We start from the raw sequence: 13,488 nt of genomic DNA, 5'->3' as shown, positions 1-13,488 counted from the left end.
GCGGCCGGGCGGCGTGTTTGAGACGGGCTGGTCTCGGGGAGTTGTCCCGGAGGAGCGGCCTATAGACGGCGCGCTCGTGCAGCCACACTGCGCTTGAACCTGTAATGTGAAGTTGGGGAGGCCCTGTGGTCTCCTAAGCTGTAGAATCTTGACGAGGAATTTCGATTATACCATTGTCTCAGTAGTATCCACGCGGGAGGATCGTTACACAGGAGCATTTATGGTCGTCGCCAATACAAACTTCCGGAAGATAATGGAGTTTTCAGTAAGATCAACGTGTGACTCAATATTAGAACAGAGCATCTTCAGAATAATGTTAAACAGAATAGAAAGTCAGTTGTAATTTGAGCTTTTGAAATCGACTAAAAAGGGGGAAAACCTTTTTAAACTATACTGCTGTTTCACTGCCTAAAGTGTAATTTTCCTTTATTTAATATATTTTATTGCCTTAGGGTCATTCTGAACTGGGTATGACTGTAGTATTTAAATGTAAATGACTTGGCTATGTATCCTGAACGTTTTTTTCAATTAAATTGTTTGAATTGTGATTTTTGTCTCCTAATGTTGGAAATTTTCTTAAAACCTTTGGAATTGAAGGTTTAGTTAACTGCATCCTGATTAAGTTTTAGAGAAGACTTGCCATTGTTATTAAATAAAATTGAATATATTTGAGAATTCACTTAATGTGAAAAACACCTTCCATTTGAAAAACTGACAAATTCCTTAGAAATTGTTTTACAGCCCACATATATAATAAAAGAGATTTCAAGCCAAATACTGGAAGAGATGTCAGACGAGTCAGATAAGGAAGACTATTCGGACAGAACAATCAGTGATGAAGATGAATCAGTATGTTTTTCTCAACTTTTTTTAAACTGAATTAGATAAAATGTGTATTTCCAAAGTATTTTCCCAACAAATATATATCAGTGTAATGTAAAAATTAATTGGACATTTAAATAGTTATTAAGTTGAGAAATGATTGAAAGGGGATGGAAGGGAATTAAAATGTATTATTTACATGTGTCACCTACACAAGGATGTAAACGTACTGCATACATGCATTAAAAATTTTTTTAAAGGGCAAAAAACGTACTTTTCTTAGGAAAATATTTTGGCTAAGATTCTTATGGGTTTTATTAAAATGTGCATATTAAATCAGTGTTATAGTTCACACCACTTATATGTAGTAATTGTGCTGTGTTACAGTAAGCATGTGTCATGTATTCTAATCCTGTGTTTCACCATAATAAGGTTGGTGTGGCTGTTAATATCACAAAGGAAAAGAAATGGAAGTAAAAAAGAAATGTGTTTTAAAATACTTTGCTTGGCCCTGTACATACCTCTTGACTTCCTTTCAATTTCATAAGTTATCACGGATGTAAAATAAGACCCAAAAATAAAGCCCTTTAAGGCATGACTTTATTGTCATTAGTTCAGTTGTAAATCTAGTTGACAACTCCATCTGGTAAAGTAGCAGTAAAAACTTTCTGGACTTGGGAAATTGTTGGTTTTTATATTTAAAAATTCTCATTTTAGGATGAGGATACATTCATGAAATTTGTAAGTGAAGATATTCATCAATGTGCACTATTAACAGGTTTGAACTTATCTATACATTTTTGCTCCTAAAACCTTAAACAGATAAAAAAATAAGATGAAGAAACTTAAAAAGTCAGATTGGGTAAAATAAGAAATTACTGTTCCAGTTAAAAGTGAGACGTGTTGTATCTACTTTTATAAAATGATTTAGAGTTTAACCTTTTCAAGTTGGTTTTAGGTAAACTGACATATTAAAAAACAATAATGAAAGTAGTGATTATAAAGGACTTCACTGAACATAAAGATTTACTTTGTCATTTCTCTAAAAAAGAAAAAGAACTAGAACTTTTTAAGTGTGTTTGTAGAATGATTTAAGTTATAATCAACACAATATATTGCAGGTGCAGCTTTCCTTAAATGAAGTATGCTTATATAGTTTCTTTATAAAGTCATTGAATACTGGTGTTGCTAGGATAAAATGCCTGACATACACAACTTAAAGAAAAGGCTTATTTTGGCTCATGGTTTCAAAGATTTCAGTCCATGGTCAATTGGTTCCAAGGAAGAAACATGACAGTGGGAAGGCATGGAGGAGCAAAAGTGCTTCACCTCCTAGCAGCCAGGAAGAAGAGCAGGGGAGGAGCAGGAAAGGAAAGGGCCAGGAACCAAATATAGCCCCCAAGATCATGCTCCATGATCCACCCAGATACACCTAGAAGTATGCTTTACTAATCTAGGTGACACCTGGTCTAGGAAATTAGCATCAAACCAATCAACTTGACAGGAAGAACTATCACAGTCACTCATTTACGTATATCCTTGTATGTGAGTATTGATACACACTTGATTTTTTAAAATTAATACATTTAGAGTTACATTTTCAAATACTAAAATGTTTCCCTTAAATATTTATATGTCTACCAAAGATATTTCAGTTTTGAAATTAAGGACCATGTTTACCTACATGTGTGTCCATGTCTTTCTCACAGCCATCCTAAAACAAATCTTTGAGATAACTACTGTTCTGAAGTTCCTATACAGTATTCTAGATCTTTTTCCATTGATAGATATATCTATACCAAAATTCAAAGGAACTTTGTAGTGCTGTTTGTGGACTTTTCCCTCCCACCATTTTAAACATTTTGCCAATCTGTTGGAAGACAAAATTTTGTCAATCTTTTGGAAGGTAGGAGGTAACTCACTTTTAAATAGCATTTCCCTGATTTCTAGAGAAATTGAGAATTACTTAATAGGCTTCTTGCCTTTTATAATCCCTGATAGTACGAATTGTCAATTCATAGTAATCCTTTTAACTGTGTTAACTGCCATAACTTATCACATTTTATGTGGTTATCAGTATTGATGTGTGGCTTTTTATTTTTGTATCTTGTATAAAGGCCTTCCCTACCTCAAGGGCATCAATGTAATCCTATAAATTTTCTTTAAGTACTTTTGTGTATTTACTTGAATTTGAATTTTATTATTTAATTTCTCTATTTTTTGCTGTTGCATATATCAGTATTTTTAGCTGACTTTTAAAAAATATTTTATTGGTACATTTTAGATATATATAATAACATTCATCATAGGGAATTTGTATACCTGTGCATGATACATCTCAGTGCTTCTTTTTTTCCCATTCCCCTCTCCAGCCCCTCTTCCTCTCCTTATTTATAAACACTTTGTTTTTATGTTTTTCCTTCTATTCCCTTTTTTCTTGTCCCTTCCTTCCTTTCCCTTTCTCCCCTCCCTAGTTCCCCTTCCCATCTGAACATTTTCTATTTCTCAATATCTATTATTATATAATTTGAACCTTTATTTACACTTTTGGTTTCTCACACCCACAGAAGCAATATGATATTTCAACATGTGTGTCTGATTTATTTCACTCGAGTATGGTCTCAGGGTGCATTCATGTACCAACCAATTAGCAGACTTATCCTTTTTATGGCAGAGTAGTACTCCATTGCAATAAAAAAACTCACATCTTTATCCATTAATTGGTTGATGAGCATTTGTTCTGTTTCCAAGATTTAGCTATTACAAACTGCTGCTATAAATGAGTGTGCATATATCTGTGTGATATGATGATTTTCATTCTTTTGGGAAGATACCAAAAAGGGGAATAGCTGGGTGAAAAGGAACCTAGAATTTTAGATTTTTGAGAAATCTGCGCACTGATTTTCACAATGGATGCACCAGTCTACAGTCTCATCAATAATGGAGGTAGGTTCCGTTTTCACCACAGCCTCTCCAGCATTTGTGGTTGATTTTTTGATGATATCAATTCTTTCTGAAGTGATATGGAATCCTCGTGTTTTGTATCTCTTGAACGATCGATGCTGTTGAACATTTTTTTCATATTTTGTTTTCTACTTGATCTGAGAATTGTGTATTTATTTCAGATAATCAATTTTAGATTAAGTCTTTAAATGTAGGGATCTGATTTTTTTTTTTTTTTTTTTCTTTATATATTCTAGATATTAGTCTTTTGAGGAACAACTGGCAAAAGTTTTTTTCCCACACCATGGGTCATCTTTTCATTGTTGGTGGTTTCTTTTGCTGTACAAAAGCTTTTTAAGAAAATAAGATCACAATTGTTGATTCTTTGTGATATTTGCTGTGCAATCAGGGTTTTATTCATGAAGTCTTTGCCTACACCAATGTTTTCAAGAGTTCTACCTTGTCTATCTTCCGGCAGATTTAGTGTTCCTGTTTTTATACTTAGATCTTCCAACCATTTTGGTTTTACTTTAGTACATTGTGAGAGATGTGGGTCTAGTTTTAGTCTTTGGCATGTGGAAAGACAGTTTTTCTAGCACCATTTATTAAAGAGGCTTTCTTCCAGTAAAGGCATTTGGCTCCTTTGTCAAAGAGATTACTGAGTGTGTTTGGAGTTGTTTCTACATCTTTTAATCTGTTCCTTTGATCCTCAGGTCTGCTTTTGCCAGCATCATGCTGTTTTTATACAGTAGCTTTGTAATATAATTTCAAATCAGGTATTCTGGTGCCCCCTGCCTTGCCTTTGTTGCCCAGAGTTGCTTTTGCTATTTTAGGTCTCTTCTAACCCCAGATGAATTTTAGGAATGTATTCTCTATTTCTGGGAGGTACGCTAATGGTATTTTGATTGGGATTGCATTAAATCTATGCAACAATTTTGGAAGTATGGCCATTTTTGCTATGTTGGTTCTTCCTACCTAAGAACAAGGAATATCATTCCATTTTCTGATATCCTCTTCCATCTCATTTTTCAGAGTACTGTAATTTTCAGTGTAAAGGTCTTTTATTTGCTTTTTTAGATTAATTCCTAGGTATTTCACTTTTCTCATTGCTGTTGTGAAAGGTATTATTTGCCTAATTTATCTCTCAGTGAGTTTGTTATTTGTGTACAGGTCTGCTCTTGATTTGAGCATTGACTTGTATCCGTCTGTGCTACTGAATTTGATTATTAAGTCTAGAAGGCTTTTGGTGGAGTTTTTGGAGTCTTCTATGTAGAGTATCATGTCATCTCTAAATAATGGTAATTTAACATCTTCCTTTCCTATCCTTATTCCTTTTATTTCTTTGTTTTCTTCCTGATTTTAGAGTGAAACCTTTCATATTTTGACCATTTAGTATGATGTTGGCTGTTGGTTTGTCATAGATAGCTTTTATCAAATTGAGATAAAGACCACCTATTCCAATTTTTTGCAAGGTTTTTAATCATGAATGGGTGTTGGAGTTTTTCAAATGCTCTTGCTGCACCTATTGAAATGATGATAAAGATTTTATCCTTGGCTCTGTTGTTATGGTGTATTACATTTGTTGATTTGCATGTGTTGAACCATTCCTACATTCCTGGGATGAATCTTAACTTGGTAGTACTATATAATTTTTTTTGTTTGTTTGTTTGTTTGTTTGTTTTTGTACTCAGGACTTTGCACTTGCGGAGCAGGCGGCAGAACCCACTGAGCTAAATCCCCAGCCCTCATGCTATATAATCTTGATGACTTGCTGCATTTTGTTTGCCAGTATTTTACTGAGAATTTTTTCACCTGTGTCCATTAAGGAGATTTGCCTATAGTTCTCTTTTTTTGTTGAGTGCTTCTCTGTTTTTGATATCAGGGTAATTCTTGCTTCTAGGAATGACTTTGTGAGTATTGCTTCCCTTTCAATTTCATTAAAGAGTTTGAAGTACTCTTTGATCTCTAAATTTCTTGTAAAATTCAGCGGTGAACCCATTAGGACCTGACCTTTTTTTATTGGTTTTTATTACATCTTCAATTTAATTGACTGATATTGGGTTATTAAGAATTCTTTTATCTTCTTGATTCAGCTTTGGTCATTCATATGTATATAGGAAAGTGTCCATTTCTTCTGCATTTTTCTTCCTGTACTACAGGTTCTCAATAAAGGTATGATAATCTTCTGAATTTCTGCAGGATCCCCTGTGATTTCACTCTTTTCATTACTAATTGCATGGTTTTGAGTCATTTCCTTTTTTGATAAGGTTGTCTAAGGACTGGTCAGTTTTATTTAGTCTTTCAAAAAACCAACTGTTCTATTCATTGATTGTTTATATTGTTTTCTTAGTCTCCATTAGATTAATTTCTGCTCTGATCTTTATAATTTCCACCCTCATGTGAGCTTTGGGCTTGACTTACTCTTTTTATAGAAGCTTTGGTTTCAACATTATGTTATTTATTTGAGCTCACTCTGTTTTTCTAATATAAGAATTCACAGCTATATATTTCTCTGTTAAGACTACTTTCAAGCTGGGTGTGTTGGCACATGCCTGTAATCCCAGCACTTGGGAGGCTGAGGCAGGAGGATCACTGTGAGTTCAAGACCAGCCTAGGCTACATAGTTCCTGGTCAGTCTCAACACCATGGTGAAACCCTGTCTCAAAAAACAAACCAACAAACAAACAAAAAACTACTTTCATTGCTTTCCATAAGTTCCAGTATGTTGTAATGATATTGTTTAATTGTAGAAACTGTCTTAATTTCTTCTTTAATTTCGTATGTGACCCATTGGTTGTTCAGGAGGGTGTTATTTAATTTCTATGTATGAAGTTTTTATGATTTCTTTTGCCATTGATTTCCAAGTTTATTGCACTGTGCTTTGATAATATGCATGAGATAATTTCATGGTCAGTCTCAACTACATGGTGAAACCCTGTCTCAAAAAACAAACCAACAAACAAACAAAAAACTACTTTCATTGCTTTCCATAAGTTCCAGTATGTTGTAATGATATTGTTTAATTGTAGAAACTGTCTTAATTTCTTCTTTAATTTCGTATGTGACCCATTGGTTGTTCAGGAGGGTGTTATTTAATTTCTATGTATGAAGTTTTTATGATTTCTTTTGCCATTGATTTCCAAGTTTATTGCACTGTGCTTTGATAATATGCATGAGATAATTTCATTTCCTTTGCATTTCTTAAGCATGATCTATGAAGTAGTATGTCGTCTATTTTGGAGAATGTCCCATGTACAGCTGAGAAGAATATATACCATGTTTTTGTGGGGTGGAACATTCTGTATATATACTAAGTCCATTTGTTCAGATGTTTGGTTCAGGTGTGATATTTCTTTTTTGATTTTTTTGTCCAGTTGACATGTCTATGACAGTGGGGTATTGAGGTCCCCCATTACAATTGTATTAGTGCTTATTTGATTTTTCATGTCCATTTATATTTGGTTTATATAATTGGATATGCTGGTTTGGTGTGTATGTATTTGTGATTGTTATCTCTTCTTGTGTTGTTCCCTTTACAAAGATGTAGTAACTCCTTTGTCTCTTCTGATCAGTCTTGGCTTGATATCCACTTTGTCTGCAAACAGAATAGCTACCTCTGCTTTTTCCTAGGTTCCTATCACATAGAGTATTGTTTTCCTACTTTGACTTTTAGTTTAAATTTCTTTTTGAGTTAAATGTATTTCTTGTGTGTAGCTTATTGTGGCTTCTTGCTTGATCCATGTTGCCAGTCTATTTTTTTTGATTGGTGAATTGAGACCATTTACATTGATGGTTATAACTGATATGTATTCAATTATCCTTGTCATGTTATTTTCCTTTTTTTGGTTCCTTTGCTCCCCCCTTTCTGTTTAATTGCTTGCCTTGCCTGGTAGATCCATTCTGTTGGGGTTCATGGGTTGCACTCCTTACCTTTTTCTTGAACGTCCTTCAGAAGATTTGGAGTGCTGGTTTAGTGGTCATGAATTTCTTCAGTTGTTCTTTGTCATGGAAATATCTTATTTCTGCATCAGTTTTGAAAGATAGTTTTGCAGGGTATATCAGTCTGGGCTGGAGGTTTTCTTCTTTGGAGGCTTGAAATACTTGAAGGTCTATATTGTGAAGTCTGCTGTGATTCTGATGGACTTTTCTTTATAGGTAATTTGTTTCTTTTTCCTCTAACAGCTTTAAATATTCTGTGTGTTGAATTTCTGGAATTTTGACTATTACATGCCTTGGTATCTTTTTTTTTTCTCATTTAATTGGAGTTCTATATGCCTCACTTATCTGTATGTCAAATTCTTTGCCCATGCTTTGGAAGTTTTCCACCATTACTTCTATGAACATGTTTTTCTATGCACTTTGCACCATCTCCTGCTTTTTCATTGACTGAAGTCAATTTTATTTTATTCTTATTTGGATCATCTACCAGCTGTTGGGTTGATTTTTTTTGTGGTCCCTTGCTATTAAGAAAAAAAAATTTTTTTTTGATTGCTAACTACAATCCTGTCTTCTAGATCTGATATTCTGTCCTAAATTGGCTCTTTCTGCTGTGTATGATTTCAAGAGAATTTTAATCTCTTGGATATTTGTTTGAATATGTCCCATGGATTCCACTTCTTTCCTATGTTGGGGACCATGGTTTCCATCTTTTCCTAAGCTCTTCTATTTTTTTTTTTAAATCTGTATGTGCTGTAGAGTCACTAACCATGTTGTTGTTCATCATGGTTACCATCCCTGTAGTTACCTAAGAAATTTTTTCTGCTTTGATTTTTTTTTTCTAGAACCTCATTCATCTGTTTTGTTACTTCCACTGTTACCACTTCAGAGAGTCCAGGTGGGTGGTTTTCGAATTGTTCCACCTCAATGCCACCTGGATTTGCCTTTGGCGAGCTGGAAGTTGGGGGTTGCGTTGCATCTTGCATAAATGTCTTCTCACTTTCTATTTTGTTTCTAGTTTAATTTCTTGGTTGATTGCTTTATTGGGAACCCTTATGAAATGACTACTTCTCAGAAATGCTTTCCATGTGTAGCTGGCTTTTGGGTTTTGAGTCTGTTGCAAGATCCTACCTCTTCAGTTTATTGAGGATGAAAAGTTGCTTCCTATTTGGCCTACCCCCTTTTCTTTGGCACTGGCCTATAGTATTGTTTATTTTTTATGAGGCAATCTCAGTCTTGGCATACCAGGAAGAACAACTGATTAGAACCTTGTTCTGATTGTTACCTTGGCTAAAGTAGTACAATCAGCAGTAACAATAGCTTCAAATACAGCCTAAGAAATGACAGAGTGTGGTAACTATTAATTTGCCACCTTGAACTATATGAACTATATTTGTGATATATAACAAAGTTTAAAACAAACCAGAAAATTGTATACAGTAAATGTGCCCTCAATATGGCAATTTTACCCTCACAGAGAAAATTTAAAAGAGGTTGGGGCAGGTACAGAAATGGAAGAGAAAAAAATAGATGTAAGGCTGGAGTACAAAGAAAAATTACACAAACTGGGAAACTGGTGAAGAAAGCAGGAGGAAAAGAGAAGAGATAAAAACAAGTATAGAACAGAACAACAGAAAAACTAGAAACAATGTTCACACTCATAAAAACAAGAACAATCAAAAGAAAAAAATGTCCATTTCAAGGTTACCTGAACTCACCTCTGCTTCTCCCTGACACTGGAGCCTGCTAGATGAAACCAGCCCATAGCTGCACTGATTTCCTAGCTCAGTTGTCTCCTTTCCAAGAAGGCTACCAGCCAGTTGCCCTCTCTTGGGGATGCATCTGAACCTCAATAACTTTGCAGCAACTACAATCCACTGCTCGATTCCACTGGTGTGTTTCTCCATGGAGGCCAAGAGTCACCAGTACTCTGGGGTCACCAGTAGTCACTGTGTATCTTCAGGTTTGAGCTGGCCCTCCCAGGAATTGAATCAGGGCTCATGGAGAAAGTGCTACTTGCCACCTCCATCTTCTGCATTGAGGTCTCTTTCTTTGCTCTTCCCATGGGCTTCAAGTTTTGCTTCGGATTCTTGCTGGGTCCTGGGGATCCACTTACCTCCTCCTCTTCCTCACTTTGCTATATTCCAGCATCTGGACACCAAATCTTAGGGAGGCTGTTTGTCTGCTGTTCACCACTCTGCCATCTTTTCAGAAGTTCTATATGAGAAATAGATTTTATTTCCTAATCAAAAATAGCTGTCTTACATATTTTTGGAAGTCCTGTATGAATAATAGATTTTATTTCCTAATTCAGAAATAGCTCTCTTGCCATTTTGTAGTCCAAAGGATTATTTATTAAAGTCTGACTTTTTCTTTTATCACTGATTTGAAATGTCATCTTTATCATGTGACTTTTGGCATGACACCTGTATCATATACTAAATATACCATATCAAATACTAAATGCTATTTACCCATTCCTGGACTTGATACACTGATCACTTACCTATATCCTGGGTTGCTGACATCTTATAAATTATAGTAGCTTTAAATTTGATGTTTTGGTAGTTGGTAGGGAAGATATCCCTTCTAATTCTCAAGATGAGTCAAAAGTTGGAAAGTATCTAAATAAGGAAATTTTTAAATTTACAGTGCATATGTTTAAGATATATATTATACTATTCAGCTAGGAATAAAGGGATCTAGTTAATACTGATAGAGACAATTGTCCATGATATATAATATGAAACAGTCACAGAATACTATGTTTAAGATGATGTAATTTGTGTAAACTGTTAAAAGCTAAACTGATACATTAAGAATTATTTGAACAAACAGCAGTTCATTAATTGAGAAGCTTAGAAAAGTGGTTTAGGGGCTTCGCTTGAATGGTCTGAGGCGAAAGCTTTTACAGGGTAAGTGCAAAATGAAGGGGAAAAAGATGTTTGGTTAAGTGGCACAGAAGCCTTCCTTGCATCATTGCAGTGGGAAGTCTATAGCTAGTGTTTAATTGGCAGTTTCTGTAGCATCACAAGGAACAGGAAATGAGTTTAAGGAGAGCTTCCTTCAAATTGATGCCACAGAATTACTACACTGAAAGAGACAGGACCACTGTACTGCCTTTGGGTGCAGCCCACTGCGTGGGAATCATGTCACATAGTAGCCTGGGGGTCATGTCACACTAGCCGTAGAATGACAGTTGAGAAAAAAGTTATGGCAGAATTCACTAGCAACCTTTGGGAATACAGTTCCAGTAAGTAGCGAGGAATCATAGTCAATGAGTGTATTTAATGGATTAGCCAAATAGTCTGATTAAGAGTTAAAAGATAATTTGCTAGAAACAGACATTTTTAGAGTTCAATTAAGAATTCAGCTTAATAATATACAAGGTTGCAACCATTCTTTTATCTGTTAAGAACATCAGTTGTTAACGAGATTCTGTTAGTACTTTTATTTTTAAATGCCATGATATGTTAGTTCTAATGATATCCATAAATATCCATCATTTGAATAGTGTTTAAAAAAAACTATATAAAAATCCTAGGACTTGGAGTTTTCCTTCTTGTCACTCGTGGTGTTTGAATATCTTTTTCAGCCAATGCTATTAGTGATCCATTCTTCCCTCGAACTACACAGATACTATTGGAATATCAGCTAGGGACATGGGTACCACGCCTTCGTGAACCCCGAGATTTATATGGTGTGTCTTCTTCTGGTCCATTGAGCCCAACAAGGTGGCCATACCACTCTGAGGTCATTGATGAAAAAGTCCAGCACATTGGTATGTTTCTAGCAGTTTTAGGCTTGCAGACATTAACAAACTTACTTTGTCTATTTTTATTTTAATTAGGGCACTCATAGTGTTAGAACAGTATATTCCAGGATAAATATAACATGAGCTATATATCTGTACTTGTAAATTTTCTAGTAACTACATTTATAAAGGTTAAAAAAATTAATTTTAAGAGTACATTTAACCTAAATATATCCAAGGATACATTTTTTTCTTTTTATACAAGATCTTCCAAATCTGGTATGCATTTATATTTATCGATAATTCATATCAGTCACACTTCAGGTGTTAAAGTAGCACATGTTGGGTTTAAGTTATGTGCCAGAGCTTTAATTATTCTAAACATTTCCACCCAAGTCACAGTCATGTTCATAGAGACTGTGCCAGGATGTTCATTGACTATACTGTTGCCTGTGTGCTTACTGTTGCTCCTCTTTTTCTCCCTCTAAATGTCTTTTCTTCCCAGTGTGTCTTTATCCTTTATTGCCTCTTCCTGTCTTTTTTTTTTCTGTTCCTCTTTATCTTTTTATGTCCATTTCTTTTTCTTTTCTTTTTGACTTCCAGCTTCATTTTAATGGACATTTATGGAACGGAAAAGTCCATATTTGACTGTATTTCACCATATCCCTCTGTGTTCATACTCGGTGGTTGTGTGTGTTTTGTTTTTGTTTTTGTTTTTGTTTTCTCTCTCCAAGTTTTCTCCTATAATAGCAGTGACAGGAGATAAGGAGAGACCCATATGGGCAGAGGGAAGCTGGACCCCACCCTGCCTCTGCTCCCCAGAACTCCCCAAGCCCACTTCCTATTCCATTCAGCTTGTTTTATCCCAGTCTCATTAGACATCCCACTTCATACTCTCAGTGCAGCTTTATGGTCCTTACATCACCCAGCCCTACCCTCAGCCTTCATTTTGTCCTCAGTCACAGGCTTAGGACAGAGAGTTTCTACTTCTCTGGTTGCTTAATCAACTCCCAGTGTTACTGAAACTCATGTTATACCCTTTGTATTATTGACCTGCCCTATTCCACATGTATTTCCTTAGCAAGATGTTGTAGGAAAGAAGTTTTCATGGAACAGTAGGCATGGGACTGAAATGAACAAAAGCTACACTGAAGTAAGTTGAGACTGATTCTCAGATTTGGTTCGCAGCAAACAAACTGATAAACTGCAAAGTTTACCTTTATATACAAGTTATTTTTCCAGTTTTGATGATACATTTTCATGTTCTTTTACAATAAGGAAAGTTAATGGAGGGCACAAGCAAAAATTGATGAAATATCTTTTTTTAACCAAAATTCTAGATGTCATGTAAGCTTTAATCAGCTGCAAATAGCTGAAATTTTTGGTTGTCCGAATGAAATCTAGGTATTAATTTGTGATTAATTTTGGCTTGAATTCATTAATATTTTCAACTAAAAAGAGTATTGTTTTTCATTATAATTTTTATTGCTTATCTTTATTATCAGACTGATTATGTGTTGTTCAGTTGGCTCTACCATCCACCATGACGTATACTTCCATCAATATGCGTAGCCTAAGATTTTCTTCTATAGCATGATTTTACCTCTAGTAACATTTTTTTCCATTAAGTTCATTGGCAAATTTTAGGTATACAGTACAGTTACACTCATCATTAGGATCTCATACTTTTACATGATGTATCTTGGTTTTAATTTTTCCCAATTCTCCTGCCCTCCCTTCACTCCCCACACCCATCCCTATTTACAAGGACTTTGTTTTCATTTTTTCCCTTTCTCATGTTTTTTTTTCGCTATACCTCCCACTCCCCTTCTCCTTTAGACCTTTTCTTCCTATTTCAATTATCAATTATACATTTTGATCCTTATTTACACTTTTAGTTTTTCACACTAGAGAAACCAGTATTTACACATTCATCCTATTTATTTCACATAAGAGTATTGCTTCAGTGAGTGTCCATTTAGCTATAAATGTCTCTAGTTTCTCATTCTTTATGGCTGAGTAGTACACCATTT

The 13,488-nt window shown here is 34.9% G+C and overlaps 1 protein-coding gene across 10 annotated transcripts in view; it reads left to right on the top strand.

Annotated features, from left to right (window-relative positions):
- The window catches only part of Agbl3 (ATP/GTP binding protein like 3), a 76,456-nt gene that overhangs the window by 525 nt on the left and 62,443 nt on the right, over positions 1-13,488 (top strand). For 6 of the 10 annotated variants that reach the window (XM_010616161.1, XM_033764533.1, XM_033764532.1 and 3 more), the window contains exons 1-3: positions 7-849; positions 1,540-1,600; positions 11,297-11,482. In XM_010616161.1, coding sequence (XP_010614463.1) covers positions 787-849; positions 1,540-1,600; positions 11,297-11,482 — 310 coding nt within the window. In that variant the 5' untranslated portion in view covers positions 7-786. Of the gene's footprint in view, positions 1-6; positions 850-1,539; positions 1,601-3,690; positions 3,769-11,296; positions 11,483-13,488 lie in introns of those variants that run through there. The other 4 variants (XM_010616159.2, XM_019206330.1, XM_010616163.1 and 1 more) reach the window with 4 other exon arrangements.

This window comes from Fukomys damarensis, unplaced genomic scaffold, assembly GCF_012274545.1.
Source record: "Fukomys damarensis isolate Sample0158 unplaced genomic scaffold, DMR_v1.0_HiC HiC_scaffold_16, whole genome shotgun sequence".
NCBI lineage: Eukaryota > Metazoa > Chordata > Mammalia > Rodentia > Bathyergidae > Fukomys > Fukomys damarensis.
Note: the sequence above shows the minus strand (reverse complement) of the source record. Positions and strands in the feature narration are given on the sequence as shown.